A 27,237-nucleotide genomic window follows, 5' to 3' on the forward strand; every position below is an offset into this window, starting at 1 on the left:
ATGTAAGATGCTGATAGCAAAAAAGAACACCCGGCTAAGTTTGTTGTGGGTTTTTCTTAGACCTGGACGCGTTTGGAATCCTCGTAGTTTTACTTTTAAGTTTACGAATAATAGCTATTATCTCACTATCGTGTACGTGTAATGTACGCATCATAAGGGCCATCTACGGGCCTACATGAATAAAGATATTTTCGACTTTGACTTTGAAAGGAGTGGATATTGGGAAACTATGTTTTTATTTTAATTTAATCCATTAACTTATAAAAAAAGTGCCTTATGTACATTCTTACCCATTTATATTTTAATCTCAGTAGAATTTAGATTTTCGGAACAAAGTTAAAAATCGTACTTCGTTTAAAATCATTCGCTCCATTGCAATTTTGCTAGGTATTTTTAACTTGTCCAATCCATATTATATATCTACATTGCTTTTAGTGACCAAAGCAAAAAACTGTAATATCGGCATTCAAAATTAATAATAAACCCCTTTTTTTTTTGTTGATGGGGAGGGAAATCTCCTGATTACGAGATACCCGAATTCCGGAGTATTGGGTTATGTGGGATTACTTCCCACTAAAACTCCCCTCGGTGGCTGGCCTCAGCACATGATGGGGGCTCCGGGAAAAAACGCTTTCCCAAATTTCTCAAACGATTACCGAAACGATTTTGTACAATATCTTCTTCCTTAAAACACTGAATCACTGAAAACTATGTCACTATTTTCATACCTATTAAGAAACTACTGCACATTTTCAGTGTTACCTATCCGAAATGAGAAAAGCAACTGGCAACACAGCACGCCGCAGCCGTTTCCTGCATTTTCCACTTCATTTGATGATTACTTCCGTTGAGTTTCGTCTGCGTTTAGTTACGCCTCTTCATGCATTTTATGACCTCATATTACTGGGAAAATGTACTAACTACTGGTAATGCTAAAGGCACACACACACGTTATAGAGACTGTAAACCAGAATCGCCCCAATTTTTAGTCCTTCCGGCTTCCTAGCGCAGCGGTGAGCCATGTGGATTTAAAAAAACGGTCCCGGGTTCATCCTCGGCATGGGATTTGGATATTTTATAATTTCTTAATTTTTCTGGATGTATGAGGTTCGTGGCTAGTTACCACCCTACCGACATAGACATGCCGCCACTGGCGTGAATAGAGGGTATACACAGGGTATGCAGATGAGACAAAGTGAAGAAAATCTCCAGTACGAGTTATAAATACTTAAGGGTAGGCTTTTTATAACTCTTACAATGCATATCCTTCAGATTTAAATAACACGTACTGGAGATTTTCTTCATTTTTTAAATTCTGCATACCCTGTGCATACCCATACCCATTTAGCGTTTATCTCGCGTAGGAACCGATTAGGATTAGGTATGGCATTAATACAACTGCCATACAGTTAGCACTTGAGGCCAATCTAACCTGCTTTACCAGCAGGTTAGATTGGCCTCAAGTGCTAACTGTGAATGCAGTAGAAGATGCGCGCTCTGACCTGTTAGGGAGTACCCCCTATTTAATCGGGTTCTACACAACGTCGCACCAGAACACTAAAACGCTAAGCGGCACGTTTTTGTTACAGATTTCTTCTTTATTACAGAAGTACTGACACTGCCATTGTTCGTTTTTTTTTTCTATATAATTTACTACAGGTTAGCACTTGACTGCAATCTCACTTGGTGGTAAGTGATGATACAGTCTAAGATGGTAGCGGGTAGTCATACCCCCTACTTAATCGGTTTCTACACGACATTGCACCAGAACACTAAATCGCTTAGCGGCACGTCTTTGTCGGTATGATGGCGAAAAACGAACCCCTGCCGGAAAACGAACCCGGGGCCTCCTACTTAAGTTCACAGCACTCACAGTTGCGCCAGAGAAGTCGTCGAAGCGCCTTATTTTTGAACATATTATAATCTAAACAATGATTAATAAAAAGTATGTAATATGCGTGTGTATATTTTTTTATTGAATTAATCTATAATTACGCATAACTAAAAAAATACTAGTATTCTGCACTACTTCTCTATAAAAAAATTAAAAGATGTGAAGATAGGTTTACAAAATTTTCGTAAAAAGTGGTACAAGGTTTATGCTCCACATATTATACTTCAATAGTGATCAGTTTTCTATAACACAAGAACTCTTACTTTGGGACTTGATGTCGATGTGTGTATTGTCATATAATAAAGAAAAGAGAACGAATTTCAGATAAGCATTGGTCTATAATAGCTTTCATCGTCATCGGAGTGAATGATAAATTTATGAACAAACATTAATGTCTAGTAAGGATAATTGTCTATTGTTAAAAACCTGATTGGTCATGTAATGATATAGGAAAATATTGGGAAGCTATACGGTAACAAAAGAGATAAAAGACTAACTATGAAAACTCATTCAAAATACAGAACAGCAAGATGAACAGACGAAATCTGATTTACAAATGCCACAGTTCTAAAAATAACATACCATAGACTAGGCACTCTTTTGCCCATGTAACTTATCTATAGTTATTTTGAAATGTGTTTATTTGAGAACCACTTACACATTTTTAGTGCAAAAACAAAAGAAAGTTTGAATAACAATCGCATGTGTGGTCTTCAAAATGGTCTACACTGCGCATTTACTACGCCTGTGGAAGAACCGAAGATATTGCGATTGTTTTACGTGGCCAGCCATACGCCAGCCATACACCATACGGAGACGCTTAAGGATTTTTAAATGGTTTAGTTCTATTAATAATATCACAATTACAACTATATATATCTGATTTTATATTAAAGTAATTAAAAATGACATATAACGTTATGCATATAGAAAGAAATAAAAATCCGGGAAAATTCTTGAGCAAGAAAGAAGAATCATCAAAATGTCACCTGGGAAACATTGAACCATTTTCTAGAATCAGTAAAATTTTGGAGGAGTTAATTAACCCAAATTGGAGACAGAGTTCGATCCCCGCACTCACCTCTGACTTTTCGGAGTTAGGTATGTGCGTTTTATATTTAGGCAATAAAAATATCACTTTGTTTAACGGTGGAAGAAACCACGCTAAAATAGAAGAATTACCTATCTATATTTTATATGAAAAATATACATAAGTAATTATGTATGTTATTCATAAAAATATTCATCAGTCATCTTAGTACCTATAACACAAGCTACGCTTACTTTGGGGCTAGATGGCTGTGTCTATCGTCGAAGTATATTCATTTATCAGTCCCGTATAATTAAATACGAGGCTTTCAAAAATTTCCTATAGAAAAATGTTATAATGTTATTGTTGTAAGGCTGGATAAAATTGTCGTTCCTATCAGTGTTCGTCGAGAGCACAACGATAGCGCGATTGAAAAACGAACAGCGCCATCTAAAATAGACGTAGGAAGCTGTAGTTTATAGAAGAATCCAGAATAAAAACTAACGCTAAGTATTGAATTATTAACTATACTTTAAAATTTATAATCCTTACTAAATTAACTACAGATATATTCTTAATTTGTATATATATGCTATTGGTTGCCTGGAAGAGATACTATGTAGCGCTAAGGCCGCCTAATTGTATACGCTGCTAGTTGCTTTTTTGTTTTATGTACTTTTTTTGGTACAAAATAAAAGTATATTCATTCATTCATTATAAATGCGAAAGTGTGTTCGTTTATCCTTACTTTACGCCCTAATAAAGCAAGCAATCAACTTGATTTTTGGCATGGCGCTAGTTAAAAAGACGGAGAGGAACATATGCCAATTCTTATCCCAGGAAAACCAACGAATAAAACGGGATTTGTACAAAACTGTAACAGACGTGAACGAAGAATGCGGACAACAGCTGATAATAATAAGCTGCTAGTAATTCAAGTAGTTTATCACTTTCAATGTGTCTGTCGTTGGACAACACGGACTTTGCAAAAGTGTAAAAAAGCGGACGATGTCGCTTGCCATTGCTAGCAAATAAACTAAGAAAGTGCATAAAAAATAATTGACGGACCAAGTAGATTGGCCGGCTCGTGTTTAGTGAAAACCCGTCGCCTATAAACAGAGCAATACTTTGCGGGGCATGCAAGGAACCTTCCAACAAATTGCCATCCTAAGTCCGTTAACCTGAGGCCTAGGTGTAAAGCATCATAGGCATAACTATACCAGCAACCACGCCCTTCTGACGGAAGTGCAACTGCTACACACGCAATAGGCAGCAATTACTTAGCGGCAGAAATAAGCAAAGCAGTAAAACTTCCCCGGACGCGCTCGGTCAAAAAAGCTCTATTACAACTACTACCACTACATCCAGAGGATGCTCCGAATATCTAGTTAGTCCGCGATTTAGTCCACTTTTCTTTCTTCCTGCTGCTGAGCTAACTATCCTTTTTTTTTTGGTTTTTTTTTGCTGGTAGGTGGTTAATAACAACACACGTTTTGCTATGTCACTCTTTGTTTTAATTTTCATTTCAATACATAATCGTGTTAAAAGTTAAATAAATGTATTAAAATTGTGAATAGTTATTTACACTAAATTTCACTTCTACACATTTAGTCCTAACCTGTAATAATATCACAATGGAATCAATTCAACAAACTGTCACTGAGCTGGGTGAGCATTTTAATCAACGCATGGCTGAATTCCAGCGAAGCCTCCAAAGTTCCACCCCTGCAACCTCATCTAAAGTAAATGCGCAGTTCGCTGCCTTTAGAAGTTTCATCCCATCTTCTCTTGAAGCACTTCAGACGCAAGTTCAGCTTCTCTCAAGACAGCATGAGTGAACAGGCAGCGGAAAATAGCCAAGCGATAGTTATTATATTCCTCAGAGATCCAGTCTGTTTTTATTGTTTTATTGTATTAGGTTGTAATTCTTGTTTTTTGCTTATTTTTGTTTGTTTTGCAATCGATTTCTTTTGGTAATTTTCTAAGTGCCTCCTTGGTCGCAGTAACTAGTAAGTAATTCTTTTAATGTTTATTTTTATACATTTACTTTGCTTTTGTGCCGGTATATTAATAATTAAGTACTACATTACAATTTTATTGTGACAATCACTGTTTAAATCGGTTTAAATAAACAATGTCACCTTTCAATGGATGCTAGAATGACAGTCTAGCATCCATGGTCCATAGTCAAAATACTTACGTTTCTTTTTACGCTGTTGTTGAGAATTATTCCAATGAGTATACAAGCACTTTGTATCATACTGTATTTTCTTTTTATTTTGTTTAGAATACAAATACTATTTCTTTTTTTTTAACAATTGGTGCCTGAATGCTCAATCTGCACAACATAATTAAATTCTTGCAAATGTTTTCATTATTTTTAGGTGGATATTTTCTCTTTATTATATTTTATCTTTTATTATTTAAATATTGTTATTTTTTTTGTTTTCATACACAGTTTTACAAGTAGTTAACCATTTACTTATTTTTATTATAGGTACTTTGTTTTTTTTATTTATATATATTGTATATTATTGTTAATATTTTTCATGGTATAAACTTTAATTCCTAATTATGAGTCTGAACGTCAGTGTTTATGATAGGTCAGACGACGATTTTTTAACTGCTTCATCTTCATCATCGCCTAATGAGAGCTTTCACAGTATTTCAGCTCCATTTAGTTCCCTTCTCGACTCTACTTTCTCTCCTCTTCCTAAAAACTTCAATGTCGTTCACTTTAATGCTCAAAGCATTCCCTCACACTTCACGGATTTGTTAGATACGTTTGATAACAAAAATATCCATGCTATACTCGTCTACGAAACATTTCTCAAACCCAGTCTTCCATCTACTTCCTACTCTTTACCTAACTTTCATTTGATCCGCAATGATCATACCGGAAAGGGTGGTGGGGGTGTTGCCATTTACCTACGTAGCCATATTCCATTTACAATTCTGAATATGTCTCTAAATTAAATTTAATGATTACCTCGTCCACTCAGTACACGTAACACGTTGCCACTCAGGGGCAGTTCTCAGCAGAGGCGTTTTCATATCATGACCTAATATATTTATCGTACAGAATTCAAAAAAATAAACCTTCTATTGTTATGCGGCGTAGTTTTAAGAATTTTAATAACGACTGCTTCATGTCTGATTTGTACAACGTTGATTGGGATTCCATCCTTAGCGCTGTTACAGTCTATAACAAAATCTCAATTTTCAATTCTATGTCGGTAGGGTGATAACACAAGGCTATCACCACTACATAGGGTCCTAGATAACTTACCCGAACTTTCTTCTCCCGAGGAGCTAAGATGGGTCACGCTGGCTGAAGTCCTTTGCATAGGATTGACATATAGCCCATCGGCTGGTCCAGAGCGGGCTGACGTTATAGACCCCACGGTGGAAGAGAGAGATCCACGACGCTCGTGAGTGGAACTGAGTCTCTCTCTCTCAGGAGCGTGTAAGTAAAATGGCGAACGGGTCCCATTTCCGTTTATGCAGTTTGGTAAGGCACACTGGAATAAAAATAAAATAATATATATTCTATAAAGTTGCATGACTATTGTGTGGTTTTATTCATTTGTAGAATTGTACAAAAAACAGGTCAAGTTACTACAAGTCAGATAACTTTTGGAAGATCTGGTTTAGCGTCTCTAAAGGCCTACAGACAAAGACATAGATTGATACCCAGTTTTTATAAACACTTTTTAGAAATAAACTATTTTTCAGAGCTAGACTGACTAAGAATCGATACATTATTATAGTTAATTTGAATTTCACTTTATTAATATTACGTATATGGTAAATAAGTATTGGAAATCGACACAGTTGTAAGAATAACGAAACCAATCGAAACTCAAGGTCATTGAGAAAAAATTACAGATAAATGTACTTTGTAATATAAGGCTTATTATTTTATATTAATAATTTTAAGGTGTAGCCACCACGTAAAGCATATTTGCAAAAAAATAAATAAACGTAGTAATCTAGCTTTGGAGCAACGTTAACAAAGGTTTTAGGTACGTAGATAAATTCCACAGTGTTTCTTTCAGGTTTGTTTTGTAAGTTTGATTGTAAGAGGGGTGCATATAGAGATACTAGCGGGTAAACACAGCTCAGCTTCCAATGCAGTCAGAAAAAATAAAGTTTCCAAATGTCGACTCGCAATATTTTAATTATTATACTTATATTTTTGTAATACAAAACATTAGTCTTAATAAAAAAAAGTAGATATAAGTAAACAATCGATTTACTTAGTAACAGACATAAATTGGTGTGAGATATCACCATATCGCATACTTTCAGAGAAAGAAAACTTTGTGAGCCTGAATGTATGCTATTATCACATGAAACCGCTATTATATTATGCTATTATAATATTCTATTTATTTTTGAAAAAGTTTTGTATCAAAAACATTTAGTTATTATCGGAGTTACAATTAAATTCATGAATTTCTCAATGAAAGGTTGTTTTGAAGCAGGCGGCTCCGCGTTTATCTCATAGAAGATAGGAAAATGATTGTTACATTGTAAAATAACGTTGGAAAAGAGGAACTGCTGGGTTTCTTGCCGACTTCTTTTCGTTAGAATCTGCCATTCAAACGGATGGTAGAGTCACTAGTAAACGAATGCCTCCACGTACATGCTTACATGCTTACATGCTTACATTACGACTACTTGGAATAAATCATTTTGCGTTTTTTTCAATAATAGGGGATCGTAGTGAGTCGAAACAAACTTACTCTAGCCTCTCCCGGTGCGCAAGCGCAGGAATGTATCGCTTTGTATGAGGCGAGTTGCTTGTTGTCAGCACCAGCGGCACCCGCCGCTACCAGCACGTTCAAGCACTGTGTACAAGAAAAAAATCACTTTAGTATAAAGTATACACATGTCTATAAATATACAATGTTTTACAGAATTACGAAATAATATTGAAGGATGCATATGTATATTTCATAAGGTATCATCACCCTGTAAAAATATTAAATCCAAAGGAGCATATTTATTTTTCCATACACACGAATTCAAAAATTCTAATTGTTTACTTATGACAACCCTATTGAAGATAAAAGATCAACACGTGCGTAGTACCTATGCTACGCGACGCGTAACTAATAAAGTTACAGCTCGAGTCACATGATTTTAATTATAACTTATACATACATATGCTTATATATATACATATACATACAAATGCTTATATATATACATATTCTTATCTGATTTCTTTCAGTATAGAGGGTATGCACAGGGTATAAAATGAAGAAAATCTCCAGTAAGGGTTATAAATACTTAAGGGTACGCTTCGTATAACTCTTACAAAACCTATCCTTAAGTTTTTTATTACTAGTACTTACAGGAAATTTTCTTCATTTTATGTCATCTGCATACCCTGCGCCTATTACACGCCACTGCTAATATGGACCCACTATACATAACACTACGTTAGTTTAGGTGCCTATTTTACTCCTTCCATAATCCATACATTACAATGCTTTTGTAAATCACGATTCACGTGTAAGAAATGTGGAAGTCGTGAACGGGTCTTATTCGTGAAGTTTTCCACGTTGTGACAAGCGTTGTCATAACGTTCTATGCAACATACGTACCTACATATTCACATTACCATATTCTCTTAATATGTTCGAAGTTCATATAAATCCTAAGCTGATATAAAATCCTATTAAAATATTAAAGATAACTTAAACGATAAAAAATCTTGGGTATGTTTTACTTACTTCATAGCCAAATATTAATTGGCTGTGAGATGGTTATAACAAAAAAAATATCCGACTAAGTGTGTTGTGGGCCAATTTTAGACTCATCGTAGCTTTAGGTTTAAGTTAACGAACGAAGATATCACCATTACCTCACAATTATGTAAACATATATGTATCAACGCTTCATAAAAGCCTGTAATAGACCTACACATACAAAGATTGTTTGTATTTGAAATATGAATTTGAACATATGTTTACAGATTTCGATTCTTGGGAAGGTTCTAAAATTTGTAATGAGGGGCTATAAAGTATGTTATAAGTATTTAAGAATATTCATAAAAATATTTATCAGTCATATTAGTACCCATTACGCTTACTTTGGGGCAAGATGGCAACATGTGTATTGTTATAGTATATATTTATATTTATTTATTAATATCTATAAACGAGCAATTCTTGTATATACATAATTGGAATCTCGGAATCGGCTCCAACGATTTTCCTGAAATTTAGTACACAGGGTGTTTCGGGGGCGATCTAGCTAGGATTCATTTTTAGAAAATGTCATTTTATTCGTGTTTTCCGTTAATAGCCGATTTGGTGCAGACGAAGTTGCAAGGGTCAGCTAGTTTATTTATTAAATGGTTAGCATATTTAACTACGGATTGCGAGCTCTTGTATCCGATTCTCCCAGTAAGTCCCAGACGGGAGTTTTACAATAGGCCCTTTAATTCACATTATTGAGTGAGGGGTATATGTACTAAAAACCTCTCTTATAAGATAGGGGGCCTGGGAGAAGTGGGATGTTCATATGCTAAAGATGAACAATACGAACAGAATGAATTTTCATATTAAAAAATTGCCTCCATATTTTTAACGCTATGACGACAGGGTAAAAGCGTTCATTATCGACCCATTACCGGCCCACTACAGAGCACGGGTCTCCTCTATGAATGACAAGGGCTTAGTCCGTAGACCAACACACTGGCTAATTGGTTGACTTCACACGCCTTTGAAAACGTATGGAGAACTCTCAGTCTCAGGCAAGCAGGTTTCCTCACGATGAATTCCCTGACCTTTAGATCAAATTATATTTAATAATAACTCTAAGAAAGTTACAATTGCGTGCCGAGGATGTGGAACTGGAACTCGGCCCCAGCCTAGCGATATCTACAAGGTACATTAAAATCTATTAGATATTAAGGAATAAAGAAAAACTACACGAATCCTGTTAACTTGGCTCTACTTTTTCGGACAATCATATAGTCAAAGTCGAAGATATCTTTATTCAAGTAGGCCCTTAGGTGGCACTTTTGATGCGTTCATTACATGAGAATAACACGGTAGTGAGATGATGGCGATAACCACATTCGTAAACTTAAAACTAAAGCTACGAGGGTTCCAAACGTGTCCTGGTCTAAGAAGAAGTCCACAACAAACTTAGCTGGGTGTTTTTTTTTGTTATCACCATCTCACAATGTCATTTAAAATTATTATAAGAGCAACCTGGTTAGAGCAATAATTCACACCCAAGCTTTTTTATCGATTATTTAGTCCTTTATACTATAATAGGACTTTTCTGTAATTGATTGATGATTTATATAAAAATTTGCTCCCCGTGCTCTGTAGTGGGCCGAAAAAGGGTTGATGTGATGATGCTGATAAAGAAGTCACAAAAAAATCCAACAAATTAAGTGAAATCAACCATGAAACGCTTTTAAAAGTACCGCATCGCAACACTTAATACCGTTTGCTCAAGCACACAATTTCTATCAATTAAGTAAACCGTACGGCAATCAGCGTTAGTACATGGACCAAATGAAGCAAATCGCATATCATTAGCCCGATTGATACAAGCCACTGGGCTATGGATACCTGTTAACTCACGCGTTCAAATATAAACTTACCTAACCGTTTCTATACTCTCGTAATTAGGAGATGCTCGCGAATTCTGTCACGGTACAGAGCCTAGAGTGAAACTGTTATATTTCAAATCTTAAAGTCTTAAAATGTCAATTGATATTAGCGCGTAAGTTCCTAAATAAAAACAAATTGTCATGTTTTTAGTTCGTGGCTGTCGTTCACAAACGTTTTGACAAAATATTTCTAGAACAACTGAGCCAATTAAATATTTCAAAATTTCCTTAGCAAGCAGCTTAAATAATTGTTTATCAGCATCACGACACTGCTTTGAAGTCTTCTAAAATCAACTTCAGTCAACGAACAGATATACTTTATCACTTATTTCGTTACTGCAATTTATCCGTTACTTATAATTGCCCAATCTGCTTTTTTGACTGATCAAAATACAGTTGTCCCAGCCCTCCTCTGCTCACGAGTGTCGTACGAGGCGACTAAGGGAAACCAAATAACGGGCAGCAGCGTCCTCTGTGTTACTGATACCATCTACTACGATCATCAAACTGTCTGTTCAGAGTGGTGATTGTGGGCCAACCCTCCCATTGGGAGAGGCAATTATGATGAATCTGCTTTTTGTTATTTTATATTTCAAAGCAGAAAAAGTATGTTATGGGATTTAGGGATTTTGAGCTCCTGCTCTAATACAGTTTAGAAAGTTACACTTATTTGTTTTGTCTTTTTTATCAGCTCATGTTATGTTAATTGGTATTTAGTTGGAGGTTTATTTTTAAACTGGAATTCTGTGTAAACTTTTCCGTGATCATTGATTGTACTATTCTCGTTACAGGTACCTAAGCCATCGTTTTTTTTTATATATATTGAAAGGAATACGCTTTTATTCTCTTTATAATTACTAATATAGAGATAATTTTTAAAGTAATGCTACTATGTGCTAACGTTATTCACGGGACAAAATTGTTTACATCAGAGAAGCAGGCATTACTTTGCGGAATTCCATGATATATTATGAATATTAAGCCTATATTTCCTATTTTTCGCGGAGTATAGCAAATTAAGCTTAATTTCATAAAATTGTTTACGTCTTTATTCTACAGTTGGAAGTTAAGTATGTCTTCTTATCTTTAACGTTTTGGCTTATCAATCACAGGGCGTATATTTGAGAATATTGTGGCGAGCCTGGGCTTAATTTTGCGAATATACGTATAATTTATTAAAAATACGTTGAGCTGCGAAGTAGGTTTTAAATAATAAAATTACTAAGCAGGTAACTTTACACAGTGGGCAGCTGTTCGGATAGTCTGACTTCAGAGCGCCAAACTTACAGCCAAGAAACTTTATAACTGCGAGAATTTTTATTAAATCACAATTTCACAAACGGACAGAAGGTTATGTAAGAACGATAGTTCTTCCGCTCGTCTAGTCTGCATATCTATTGACCGACTAAACAAATTACCTATTGAAATTAACATACTAATTTGTAAGTAAAACCAGGCCGCTTGATCTAGTTCGGGAAATGATTGCATTATTAGTTAACATTGTACATTATGAACAATTTTATTGTTGCCAGATTCATCATTTTTCACTACACTGTAATATCATCCGATGATGAAATGGTTATTATTTAATGCGTACCTAATTCTGAGATTCGAAGCGCTAATTTGAAAGATTCATAAGCATTTCCTATTAATTAACAAATATTAAATATAGTAACAAGTATGTTTAACTTCATATCAAGATGTTCTGCGTTCGAAATAATAAATTCTTAGTACTAGACCGGAGTTGTGAAATTGGCGGTGATTAAGCCCCGTGACCCTCCTTTTAAGTAATTAAAATATCGTGAGGAAACCTGCATGCCTAGATGTTCTTCATAATGTTCTAAAAGGAGCGTGGAGTCCAGTAATCCACACTGGGCCAGCGTGGTGGCTTAACCTCTTCTCATTGTGGGAGGCGACCCGTGTGAGACCCTGTAGTGGGCCGGTCATGGGTTTTATATGATGATGATGGACCCCCGTGCCTCGGGGTGCACGTTGAGCTGTCGGTCCGATTGCGATGACAACGCAGTGGCGTGCACTTCATATATGCACAAAAGAACTGCCTACCCTAAAATGTATTTATAAGTCGTATTAGAATAGGATTTTTGCCTTTTTATGCAATTTTCCTGCTGTATGCATACCCTGGTAAGAAACCCAGTGCACGCCACTGCGAGGCAGATGTAGGATACTTGAAAAAAGACTAACTTCTAAATGATGATTCTCCGCAGCGTCGTTGATAGGGCTCTTGCCATGCCTGTCCAGGTGGAGTCTAGCCCCGTGGCGTAGAAGCCAGCGGACTGTGGAGAGATGTCCCCGTGATGCAGCGAAGTGGAGTGGCGTGGCTCCATCGCCATCTCTCGCGTTGGGGTCCACACCACGTTCGACAATCTAGAAAAAAAACATATATATACGTGTAACCAAATTACGATATAATATTGGAGGATGCATAAGTATATTTCATAAGGAATCACCCTGCTATAAATAAAAAAAAGCATATTTATTTTTCAATACAATCGAACTCAAAACATTCTGAGTGTTGTATGACAACCCTATTGAGGATAAAAGACTGGCGCGTGCATAGCACCTACGCTACGCGACGCGTACCTAATAAAGTGACATGGTTCACATGATTTTAATTTAGCATATGATGTTAGGGCTGTATCTGATTTTTTTCAGTTAAAACTGTGGCAGTGGTTTACTCGAAAACTATTAGGTTCGGTTTTCTAAGATAAGTCTCAGAGATAGTACATAATGTACTCTTACCTCTAAATACCGTCGAGTATTATTTCGGTTTTCATTTACACGTTGTATATTTATATATTTGGTCGCTACATAGCGATCAGGCCATTGTACCTTCTACCTACGCTCTATTATATATATATATATATATTGTGAATTTTCTATGTGTGGTGTAAAATAAAAGTGTTTTCATTAATTCATAACCAATGTGTTGGGAAGTAAATTATTATATTTTATTGGTAGTCTGATGTGTTTCATTGCCAACAATGAATGGAAATGGAAAGGAGACAAATGCCTCTGCTTCCTTCTTCCACCTATCACATTATCATCAGCATTGCCAGACCACTATAGGGAACGGGTCTCCTCCCAGAGTGAGAAGGGTTAAGGCCGAAGTTCACAACACTGGCCAAGTACGAACTTCATACACCTTTGAGAACATTATCGAGTAATCTCAGAGGCAACTCCGAAAAGTCAGTGGTGCGTGCCGACCTGTGTCGTTAATTGATACACAAGTTTTTTTGATTCTTTTTTCTTAATATTCCGACGATGTGGAAATGTGCTTGCAGTCTAAAATTCTTTCATCATGTACCATATTTTACCAAATATATCTTTTTTTTTAAACTATTAATGAGAACAAAAATACTATTTTAAGTATTTTTGTTCTCAACAACAGTTTTAAGTGGAGAAATTACTAGGTATTTTATATGGTACATATTATACGTGAGATCATAATAGTTAATGGTCAATGCATAACACAGACGTACAAGCTTCCTGTATTATGTGTATTACATATTACTAAAACGACATTACGCTAGAAAGGCGGATATCCCTGTAATAATAAAGATCTAGAATGTAAATTATTTATACAAAGATTATGTATCTATGTACAAAACATATTTATTTCATAAATGCTACAATAATAAAATGCGAATATTAAGAAAATTCCCTCTCGTAAAATGCTTTCAAACACTTCCTATATGCTCTTTTTCGCCGTCTCACCGGAATTTCATCGGCTTTAAGCCGTAACTCGGCAAAATTTGATAGAATCATGACAAAAGGTAAAAAAAAAAAAAAATATTTGAAAAAAAATTATTAATTTATAGAATCAAAAAAATAATAATGTACGAAAATCAAATTATATTTCTTAAAATCAAACATATAACTTAACCTAACTTTACATTTTGGTGACCGGCTTAAGAAATGAATGCGAAATCTCTCGTAGTTTCTCATTAGACTTTTCGCAAAGTTTATTTTTCCAACTATCCTGCGACATAATATACACTCTTGGATGAGGTAACAAAGTCCATTTTATAGCATTATTTGAAGAACCAAGAAATAATTACATTTCATTTTAAGTGACAATGTGAGATGGTGATAAAAAAAATAACACACACTGTTTGCTGTAGGCTTCTCCTTAGACCAGGAAGCGTTTAGAACCCTCGTAGCTTTAGTTTAAAGTTTACGAATATGGTTATCGCCATCATCTCACTAACGTGTACTTCTCATGTAATGTACGCATCAAAAGTGCCACCTATGGGTCTTCTTGAATAAAGATATTTTTGACTTTGACTTTGACTTATTATGTTAATAATCTTTTCATTATTTTTTTTGTTAAGAATGTTTTAAAATAGAAGAAAAACAAATGTGTAGTAATAAATAAAAAATAACAAAAACTATCTTTTGACTTATTATGTTAGTAATCATTTTATTAATTTTTTGTTAAGAATGTTTTCAAATAGAAGAAAAACAAATGTGTAGTAATAAAAAAAAAAACAAAAACTATCTTTACTCGAAAAAGAAATTCAAAGATATTTAACATAATAAGACATTTAGCTAAGTTTTTTTTAGTTTAGGTGTTAAGCATAACCTTCAGACGGGAACATAGCAATGCTGTTTGCTGGCAAAGATAAGCATGACAGAGCTACTCACAATAATTTCTTATGTATAGTTCAACGGGTACATACAGCGACAATATTTTTGGTTTGTCGATATTTCGACCCAGTTGCATAGATCGTGGTCACGACGGGACTGCGTAGGCACGAGATGTCAAGTTGGATGTCACGGGCAGAATCTGACTACCCGCTTTCGTGTTCTTTTTGTCGGTATTTCACGAACTGTTCGACAAACTACACTGTCAACGTCACTTTTAAATTGAGAAGCTGTACGATGCTTTCTTCGAAACCACGCAGTCCCGTCGTGACCACGATCCATGCAACTGGGGCGAAATATCGACAAATCTAAAAATATTATCGTGGTGTGTACCCGTTGAACTATATTTAAGAAATGTTCATTAACCACGAAAATCTTAGTTTAAAATCTTAAATTTCTCACAATAAGGTCTACTATTAAGTATTACTACATAATACCCTAAAGTTGTAAGTAGATACCATACAAATATCACTTTATTAATTTACTTTATAAACTATGACAATATGAACTTATTTGACGGCCGATTGGAGCAGTTTACAGCGACCCTGCTTTCTGATCCCAAGGCCGTGGGTTCGATTCCCACTAATGGAAAATTTTTGTTTGATGAGCATGATGTTTTTCAGTACCTGGGTGTTTATATGTATTTCCTAAGTATTTATGTGTATAATTCACAAAAATATTCATCAGGCATCTTAGTACCCATAACACATGCTACGCTTACTTTGGGGCTAGATGGCGATGTGTGTATTATCAATAGTATATTTATTTATTTATTGTTTACAACCTCGCATTTTCACTCCCTGACCCTCCAGAGAACGATCCAGCCCGCCAAGCAGAAAAAACCCAATCTCCCGCCAAAACTCACAGCCGTCCAGGAAGGATCCAATCAATTTGATTGGTTCCCGCCGTTATGCGTCTACCGGCATTAACAAATCGGAGAATGACAACCGATCGTCTCGTTCAAAAATAAGATTAAATTAAAAAAATAACAAACAAGTGGAAATAATAACGCTAGTTAAATTTAAATCCTAACATTTATAGGCACTAGACTAATCCCGTTTCACTATTATTTGGTGCGTTACCAAAACAAAAGTTAAGAAAAAAGTCTGATGAAAAATGCACAAGTAAGATTCAGTCGGTATGTTTCTTTATGCGTAGTCATAAGATAAATTATAACACAAAGCTGCCTTTCCACTAGGGATGGAAGTGCGTAACGAGACATGCCTTTTACACACTTATGAATTGACAGTATTTTAATGGATCAACCTTAGCTCTATTAAATTCATAAATTTCCAGGATAATTAATGATGAAAGTTGGCTACAAGCTCTGAACACTTAGAGCAATTTTTGAAGTAAATAAAGACCACTCAATGTCGGTCTAACGCCATAGCCAAAACTTCAGAACTTAACAACAAACGATTTGAAACCAACAAACGATGTTACTCTGGCGTGACTTTTTTATATACGGAACAGCGCTTGACTGCAATCACTTCTGTTGGTAAGTGGTAATGCAAACTAAGATAGAACGCGCTTGCCTAGAATATATCTATTCCCTTTTGATTTAAAACAATCAAAATACACCCCTACAAACTGTTTACTAACTATTATTGTGTTATAACTGCAGCCCACGAACCTACAACCTATTCAGGTTGAAAAAAAAGCTAAAAATCGCATCTGTCGATCCGTTCTACAAATCGAAATCAGTGAAATACAAAAACGGCCTTACATTATAACACCAATATCGGTGTTTAATAAATATTTTCTACATTTTAAGCCGTTACATTTGACATTGTATAAGTACGTATGTTATTTATATAGTAGCAAGAAAAGTATCTAGTAATTTTTTACATTTAACTTAGCACCAACTTAAGAATGATGTAGAAAATATTTATTTCTTGCTTTTTAGTTGTTTTAGAAAGTTGGTTTTTTTAATGGGAGGTAGGTATTATATACCAAACAAAAATCGATTTATATTTGGCGGAGTAATCGCGTAACAAATATACAAAAAAAAACCTGTCGAATTGAAACCTCCTCCTTTTTTAAAGTCGGTTGAAAATATATTAGTTTTGCTTGCTCGCACTTATCTACCTCGCACATCCTTAGTGGAATGGCAGCTTAAGAATAAGAATCTGCGCGTGCGCTCAGATCGTTTCCTGCTCTGTGATTGATTGCGGAAAGTTATGGAACTCTAATTAGTGGATAATATAAGAGAAAATCTTATGAAGTTATGGATTACTTTTACGTAACGCAACGCCTACTGTGGCGTATTGTAAAAAAAATGATTGGCATTGATTTTACGTAATGCATGGAAATTAGCCGTCGGAACTCGGAAACGACGTAGGTGGATCATTATTAATGATGTCGAGTAGAAAAAATAATAGATATATCTCATAAAAGGTGCCCGAAGACGTTATATTTCTTCCAGATAATTTACACCTGCATTTTTTGCGAAAGAGCTATTATATTCTTTAATATTGGATAGAAGCAGGCGTTAATTTGCGGAAATCCATCATATATTATGTAAATTAAGCTTAATTTGCTATAATCCGCCAAAAGCAGGAGAATCTGTATTGTATGGTGTAATTTATAATTTCTTCAATCCTTATATTCCACACCAAACCAAGGAGATGTTGACTTTACAATGAATAACAGTTATTGATTGTAAAGCCAACATCTACTAAGGATGCTCCGGTTTCGGAACGAAACGTGCGTAGAGTAGTGCTTCGGTACATTGCAAAAGATCTGTTTGGTGTGGAGTATAAGGATTGAAGAAATTATAAATGACACCATACAGATTCTCCTGCTTAATTTTTATAATATTAAATGTTTATCGGATATACTTATGATTGTTATTTATAACATTCGTGTTCGTTATACTTCTTACTTATGAATGGCAGTACAGCACTATTTGTTGGTAGTGACCAGCAACGTTGCGCAGTATAAAGATTGATCAAAATATTGTGCATGAAAAATATTGTGATGAAAAATATACATGAGCCTTGAAATCTGAGAGATACAGTCAATTACCATTTTTCAAAAACTTGTTAAAGATAATTTTTTGTCTGAATCTTCAGAACCTTATACATACCTATTCTGTTTTGTATATATTCATGTTTATGTGGTGTACAATAAAAGTGTATTAATTCATTCATTCATACGCGCATTGGACCCATTTGAGGTTAAAAACGCTGACACAGAAAACAAAATGAGATTACTGTGTAATTTACTTGACCGCTAAACAACGACCGATATGGATTTTCTTGTATTTGTCCAGTACATCAAATTTCCAAGTATGTTTGAGATAAAAATAGCATTCTCACCATCCATTTGACACAGTCCAGGCAGCCAGTCTGGGCAGCCGCGTGTATAGGCAGCATGCCGTCCCGAGCCCGCGCGTCTAATCTCCCACCTGCTTCTAGTACCAGGTATTTGAGAACAGCCAGGTGTCCTTCTTGCGCGGCGAGATACACCGGCGTGACGTCATTGTCCATCGCGGTGTTTGCACTGTTGAAAAACAATACAATTAGTTACTTATCATGGTCGCTAACTATGGTTTCAGTCACGCGAGCGATGGAGAGAGCTATGCTTGGAGTAGCTATACGCGATCAAATCAAATGGGGAAATCCGTAGAACTAGAGTTATCGACATAGCTCAAAGAGTCGCGAAGCTGAGGTGGTAATGGGCAGGGCGCATAGGTCAAGTTTGTCACCCAACTTATGACAGGCCTGGGAAGGTGGCCCTGAAAAACTAGAGGTCGCCCACGGGACGAAATTCGACCATAATTAATTTAAATTATAAGTTTGAATATAATTAAGGTTGCATCGTCAAAGAATATACTTCTTTAATCTCAAATTTCGCAAAGAATACATTGGCAAGGGGTAATATGTAAAGCAGTGGTCGAATAAATTAGCAAAATGTCTATTAGGTCTATTTGCTGTTTTGTACCTTGCAAGGATTCGCACTTAACCAATAATAAACAAGATAAGATAAGATAAATAATAATAATATAAATTAGTATACTACGACAATCCACACATGGCCATCTAGTCCCAAAGTAAGCGTAGTTTGTGTTATGGGTACTAAGATAGCTGATGAATAATTTTATAAATAATATACAAAAATACATATAATATGTACATATAAACACCCAGACACTGAAAAACATTCATGTTCGTTACACGAACATTTTCCAGTTGTGGGAATCGAACCCACGGCCTTGGACTCAGAAAGCAGGGCCGCTGCCTTCTGCGCCAATCTTATAGTCAGAGATTATAGATTACAGATTATAGCCAGCGAACGGATTAAGTAGCAGTAGTAAGTAAAGGCGAAAACGCACAGCTGTGTGCGTTTTTATTTTAACCAATTTAAATATCACTAGTTTAAACAAAAAAAAAATATTTAAAGAAAATCGACTCTATGTTAGTCCCTTAAAAAACGGCAATTTCATATGTAAAGATCTAATATAATAAAATGAACGCTGAATCACACCCCGTTGTTATATTTTATGAAATAAAGTCGTAGGAACATACTCGTATTTGTTTCCTGCCACCATTTTCTATTAGATACCTGTATTACGTATCATCGAATAACAGAAACTTTCACTGACAATATCTTACCGCGATAAAGATATTTATTTTCGTGAAATAGGTATGAGTTTGCGTGCGTGCTGGCATTTCTACGACTTTATGCATCGGGATATAAATGTTTTGCCCATTCGAGCGTTTAAAAAGTTTAAAATGATATCGAAACATGATACGAACGGGGTATTGGGTAACAACGAAACAATGGTGAACAGACAAGTCACGGATGAAGGTGGTCACGACCCTCGGCACTGCTGAAGGAGGATCAAAAAAACTATACTATCAGGACGTGATATGTAGTCGAACTTGCTAAACACCAGACTAATGTATAACTATCTCCTCCTATTTCTAAGTCAGTTAATATGTATAGGTAGGTACAAAGCGAATAGCAAGATGGCACCTGTTACATCACAAACCTCGATACATCATCGATACCCGCCTGTTACCAGTTACCGGTAAATTTCACTTTTATCTCGTTTTCACTAGCATATGATGTCACAAGCGCTATTATCTAGTTTAAGGCGATGCGCAGACGTATCAACTACGACCTAAGAATTCCGTCAACTTGCAACTCTTAGCCAAAAGTGTATAACGTTTTTTCAAAAAAGAACTCCGTGTGTTCACTTAATAAAATGTTACAAAAAATTTTTGAGCACTTTCGTTGGTCAATTGATTTCAACTTTTATATACAATGCAAAAAAGATATCACCAGCATGAGCAGACCAACTAAGAGGGCTACTAATAGCCTTACATAAAGGGTCTGAAGGATTTTTATTACTTATATTTTGGTATACCTCAGTAAGCAATTATGTGAACAAATAAACGATTTCGTTCTTTCTTTCTTTGATGCAGATGGAAATTAGATTGGGTATTGGGACCATAGAAACGCTTCAACTAAATCATAATTAAGCTCGTTGGATGAGGACAAGTTAGCTTAATTATTTGTATACGTTTAAATTTCATTTCTTTTTGCTGTTGCAAAAAACCGTTTCAGAAACTTGTACAAAATTGTAGTCTGTGATGTCATCTGAAGAATTTGCCAACTTAGAACAGAGGGCTTACTACCATTGCTTGAAGTAGTATTATTTTAATATTGTTGATGCTCTTGTATAACAATTGTACTTCTTTGTTTAGGAACGTAAATCTATGTCATATATAACTGACATTATGAAATATTACTGCAATAAGCGCAGCAAATGGAATTAATTTTGGTAACTTACTTTCATTGATTGATCGTTTAAAATGTAGGTGCTTCGTCTGTGGACCGCCTTAGGCCATCCATGTTTGGCAAGCTCGTTTAACAGGTTTTGATTACTATTTTGAAACATGTTATATGAATGACAAGCAGTGGCGTGCATAGCCCTTGGACCCAGGGTATGCACAAGGTGTTCAGCACAAACATAAAGTAAAATTTATATTTTAGATATGTCGGTTTATATTCAAATTACTTTACGAAAGTTATATTTTTGATTGATTTAATACTATCGTCTATCTACTGCTAATTGAATAAAAGTACATACCCTGATTTACGTCACAAAATTATGACACACCATTCGGCAGCATTTTCTAAGCACACTGAAGATGATAATATTTTTTTCCAACATGTTTTTAGCGTCTTGATGAAAATTATTAATATCACAATATCCTTTATCATTTCAAACTTTACGTATATTGGACAATAAAACAAAAGGAAAGCAAAATAATCGATTGGTGTGTACAAAGCCGCTTAGTCAAGAATAGTTTTCGTAATATTTATTATTACACATACGTTTTACTTTATCACCTTTTTTTGTGGATATTTGTAACATTGGTACACACCTTCCTTTGCGAATGATTTCTAATTTTACGATAAAGGGATAGAAATTAAAGTTGTCTCTAAGTACTTTTTCCAGGCACACTGAACCCAAACAAATACCGAATATGCTTTCATTATAAAATGAATGAATAAACTATAAAATAACGTTAACACATTAAACTATCACTACTCAAACTTTTATAAGTTGCTGAATTTATGCACTTTAACCGTTTATTTATCACCAACGCCATAGAGCATTGTTCGAAGGTAAACAATAATGGCGATTGAATATGCTAATGATAATATTGCAATCGAAATTAGTCAAAATATGTCTTTAATTTTTTTGTAAGTATGGGTACGAACGCTATTTTATTTTGATATGTCAACAATAAATAGAAACAATATTTATTGTTAACTTTCTCACTTTCCAATAATTCCTGGAATACTTTTCATAAAAAAATCAAACACGTAATTGATTATCCACTTCCGTAAGCAGTGCTTATAGACACCTATACATAGAGAATTTATGAATGAAACTGTTCACACAAGACCGATGCTAATCTTGTAAGTACAAGCGCACGATTATAACATTACACGACACACACTACTAACTTGCACGCACACATCTAGCAGAACGATTCTTTCTTTGGGCGTGCTTATTTTATTTGATATTTCTATGCAACAGTAGATGGCGTGATATGTCGAGTGATTCATAATAATTGATTTACCCTGCAATCGATAACATGAGATTTAAATGATAATATAGGTATTTTTACGTGTTTTAAAAGGTAAATGTTTAGCATTTACGGTTAAAAATTAAAATACGAAGTAGAAATTTTTATTTTATAAGCTATACCTACGCCTCGCGTGCGCTGTCGCCTGTCTAGCGACACTTGACCTAGAAGTTTGGCCGCTCATTACTAGATGGCGCTTTCATATATTTTTTACTTAGTGTTTTTTTAATTACAAAACTTTAATGGTCCTATCTGAAGGTTCTTTAAGACCCTGAGGGTAGGGTATGCACTGCTTATTTGCATATATGCAATGCACGCCACTGATGACAAGTTTGTTATACTTACCCGTTTGCATAAGTAAGATAACGGCATTAATGTGATTCAGACTTTCGTTAGTGGTCAAGTTTTTAAGTCTTAGTAATAAACTAACCAGTTAAAGTTATGTCACAGAAAGATATTTTATAGTAGTCTACTTATGATTTCGATGTGAAATAGGTTTTGGCGCACTTGCTGTCACGGTGATTGACATGACGCTCTCATAAGCCGTCATGCCCCCTCTGCGCCGACGCATATTTATATTTTGAATTTTTTTTTATGATTAAAGTATATTATAAGAAAAATAATATATTATTTTGAGTAGCGAAACTGTATTTATTTATTTTTACTTTCCATATATTTACTATAAGTTCTACCTAATATCAAGTTTTAAGTGTCACTATTTCTCGTTACATTTTGTTGCCTGGAAGATATCGCTACGTAGCCACCAAATTGTGCCAGAAATATTGTACTTTATAGAGAAATTGCTTTTGTTTTTCTGTAAATTTTTCTCTGTGATGTACAATATAGTTTATTAATTCATTCGTTCATTCATTGATTCATTCTTTCATAGTCAGATAAATACCGCATCATTGTTTAGTCTACTAAAACTGAGCGAGATGTTAAATTACGAACTAATAGTTTCCATTTTGTTTTTATTTAACATGTAAGTATATTCCCATATAACAAACTTGTATGTGTTAAGTAACTCAATTGAAATGCAAATTAATAAGAGAAAATAACGTGAAACTATAATAAAAAGAAATTATACTAGAACCGCTAAATAAACTATTATACAGTGATGGTTATATAGTTTTTGAATGCTAAAAAGTCGATTGAATTAATGTATCTTTTACACTGGCATTTCTATTAACGTAATAGTAGCAACTTGTCCGCAACTTTGTTCACGTTTTTGTACGCACAAAGTTGCGGGCATAGTTGAGCTTTTATACAGAGCTCGTCCGGGGAAGTACCTACTACCGTCGTGCTTATTTATGCCGATAAACAGCATTTTTTTTTTTTTTTTTGATAAACAGCATTGTAACAATGCTATTTTCCGGTCAAAAGACATGGTTGCCGGATTATTTAAAATCAATTGACGATTAGGACCTACGCCTAGGGTTTATAGATACAGGTGGACCCATCTGCTCGATTGGACACTTTTATTGGTCTAAAACTTCCGTTTTGTATGGTGTTTAATAAACTAGATCCCAGTTAGCAAAGCCCCGTTTCCTACTTAATATGAATAGTTCCTTTAAATCTGTTTGGTATCTTACGCAGTAATATTTACTTATATTATAATTGCGTGTGTGTTTGTGGTGTGTTTGTTTGTTTGTCCTGCCTTTCCGTCCTAACTATGCAACCAGTGGACTTGATTATTGGCATAGAGTGAGTCGAAAGGACGAACAGGAGAGTAACGTAGGCTTTTTATCCCAGAAATACGAACGATTCCCGGGATGGGATTTTAAAAAAAGAACGCGTTCAACATCTAGCTAGTACTATAAATGGGTTTTTTCAAGGTCCAATCTTTCTCTTGTCAGTCCTTTCAAAATCGGTTCAGCGGATCCGTTTAGTTAGTCTGTTAGTAAATTGAATACATCTTCTTTTGTAATTTGAACTTGCCAATAAGCTGTTATTTCAAAATTACTGACAGAGACAAGATATTTATATCACTTTTTCTTATTACAATGTGTACAAAAAGACCGTTTGAGTTTTTTTTTGAATACTAACAGTGCAAAAATTATTGCATTACCTTGAGTATTATTCAATTACATAACGCTTGAATTCAGTTTACTTAATTATTTTGTGAAACGAAAGCGGGTTTTTTAGTTACACAAATATAAAAAAAAACTAGTACGAAAAGAAAAGCACCGCTCGCAAACTACAGACCGACGGCCGATTGGCAGCGACCCTGCTTTCTGAGTTTAAGGCCGTGGGTTCGATTCCCACAACTGGCAAATGTTTGTGTGATGAATCATGAACATGAATGTTTTTCAGTGTCTGGCTATTTATATGTATGTTATAAGTATTTATATACATACAATTATATATAAAAAATATTAATCAGTCATCTTAGTTATCATAACACAAGCTACGCTTACTTTGGGGCTAGGTGGCGTAGTGTGGTCTGTCGTAGTATATTTATTTATTATGTATTTATAAAAAAAAACTATTATTGTTTCTAGAAGGTTTATTTTTAGTCCAAGGAGCATTTGAAACTCCAGTAGGAGTAGTAATTTGCTCTGTGACTTCGAACACCCAAAATCTTTATCCTAAATGTATCATTTAATTATACGAGTTAGTGGTGAAGCGGTGTATATAATATACACCTTAGTGTATATTATATGTAATGCATGTCATAACGCACTACATATAATAAACACTAAGGCGTTCTATAAAACTTATTATAACAAAATATGTTTCACAGAACATAGTGACAAGTTAAGAGGCCTATAATAAACATAGTTATATATATATAGTTTTAACTTTTCTACAACTTTCCATGTTTTTTTCACTTAGTTATTATATTCAATTGCATCTGTCTTGCAATCTTATAGTATTATGTATTTATTATTGTATTTATTTAAAACACTTTCAAGTTATCTCAATAATTGAAAATTGTTAGTAACTTGCAGCGGTAAAGGCCCAGGGGGCAGGACTTCGACTTCACTTTCGTGACCCCAGTTCGAATCCCAGAAGTAGAGGTGCGTACCTCTAACAGTTTTAAGTTATGTGCGTTTTAAGCAAATAAAACATCACTAGCTTCAACGGTGAAGGCAAACATCGTGAGGAAACCTGCTTGCCTTACAGTTCTCTATAATATTCTCAAAAGGTGTTTGGAGCCAACCAATCCGCACTGGACCAGCGTGGTAAACTAGAGCCTTAACCCCTTCTCGTTGTGGGAGGAGACCTGTGCCCTGTAGTGGGCCGGTAATGGGTTATTGTGACAGTACTGAATGTATACTGTTTCTTATCGAAAAGATTTTTTTTCACCCGAAACACCGTGGGACTGTCTTCCAGCCATTCTACGTTAAATTAGTTAAATCCCTAGTGATATATTAAAACGGTACTGATTAAAAAGACGCGGTCATAGACTTTGTGGTTAAGCATTCGGCTTCACTTTCGAGGGGGCCGAGTTCGAACCCCGGCACGGAACTCTTAACAAAAACTCAAGTGCGTGTTGGGCAATAACACATGCTTTATTGGTGAAGGAAAACTCTTGAGGAAACCTGCATTACTGAGAGCCTGCTTTTTCACGAGTTTTTTTTTGTAAAATAGTAAACAATTACCGTTCACGGCCGCTGTAAGTGCCAGCTTTCATTTTCACGTACTTTTTGTTTTTCTTACTCTTCTTCCCAAACAGTTTCGAAGTCACCCGATTATACGAAGGCTGGGTGTTATTTAGGGTCATATTTATGTATTTCCTGAGTATTTTACACGCGGAAATCTCACTTTATATAAGAAATACTACTACTGATATGAAAGAGAGAGAAAAAATGAAATTAAAATACACTGGTTTAATCACACGATTCTCTTGTATAATATTAATGGGAATAAATATTTCATGACAGCGCAGTTTCGGAAGGCGAAATCAGCGTTATTCCGCGCACAGCACAGTCCACAATCGATTAATCGGTTCACATCGATCCACAATCGGTTCGTTATTGTATAAACATGCACGCACGCCACCGGCTAGGTTCTCACTGCTGACTCGGAGGCTTCGGCGGTTTTCGCGGGAGCCAAGCGAAAGTACTCAGACTTGCATATGTTTTCACACAATCAGTTGAATGACACACAACCTTTTTCCGAGTTTGTTGATCTTTGTATTGATAGTTTAATGGCACAGCGACTGTATGCATCATATTTTGGCTTATTGTGCTTAATAGCCGACCTCTCCTTAACTGTTTTTTTTTACTACATGTTATTTATTTATTTGTACTCTTTAGGTATTTGTACACAACATAAAGTTCAGAAAAACAAAAAAAAGCACCTGTAAAATGTTGTAGGATACAAAAGGCGGCCTTATCGCTTCGTAGCGATCTCTGCCAGGCAACCTTAGGATTAGGAAAACTAAAAAGAAAAAACGAAAATGTTAGCCTCTTTCTGCAATCTCATATGCTAAGTGATGATCCAGTCTAAGAAAATAGGCGAACCTAGGGGTATGGCAGTTGTATTAAACTCAAAACCTTTATCGGTTTCTACGCGACGTCGTCATACCGGAATGTTTAATCGCTTAGTGGCATCTCTTTGTCGATGGGGTGGTAACTAGCCGCAGCCGAAGCCTCCCACCAGACAAAAAATAATAAGTTTATTTTTTGTATTATATACAATTTGTAAGGTTTTATAACGTTTTAATATTATGCAAAAGCTAACGAGGTCACATGCTAATAAATAAATGGAATTTTATGAGATTAGGTGAAATACGAAAGTTGCATTTCAATAAGTTTGTATGGGATAGGTCTAGTGGTAAGCATGTTTGACTACGGATCGTGAAATACCAGGTTCGATTCCCTAGCAGGGTCCAAATTTATTAGGTATTGAATTTTTCTACTTCCTTTTCGTCAAGAAATTTCATTTGAAA

At 35.2% G+C, this 27,237-nt stretch overlaps 1 protein-coding gene across 1 annotated transcript in view; it reads right to left on the bottom strand.

The window, feature by feature from the left end:
• Positions 1-27,237, bottom strand: part of LOC120631292 (espin) — a 94,827-nt gene that overhangs the window by 38,343 nt on the left and 29,247 nt on the right. The window contains exons 3-6 of the mRNA XM_039900777.1: positions 18,552-18,735; positions 12,769-12,951; positions 7,673-7,777; positions 6,214-6,445 (exon numbers count right to left, since the gene is read on the bottom strand). Of these exons, the coding sequence (XP_039756711.1) occupies positions 6,214-6,445; positions 7,673-7,777; positions 12,769-12,951; positions 18,552-18,735 (704 nt within the window). The remainder of the gene's footprint in view (positions 1-6,213; positions 6,446-7,672; positions 7,778-12,768; positions 12,952-18,551; positions 18,736-27,237) is intronic.

This window comes from Pararge aegeria, chromosome 17, assembly GCF_905163445.1.
Source record: "Pararge aegeria chromosome 17, ilParAegt1.1, whole genome shotgun sequence".
NCBI lineage: Eukaryota > Metazoa > Arthropoda > Insecta > Lepidoptera > Nymphalidae > Pararge > Pararge aegeria.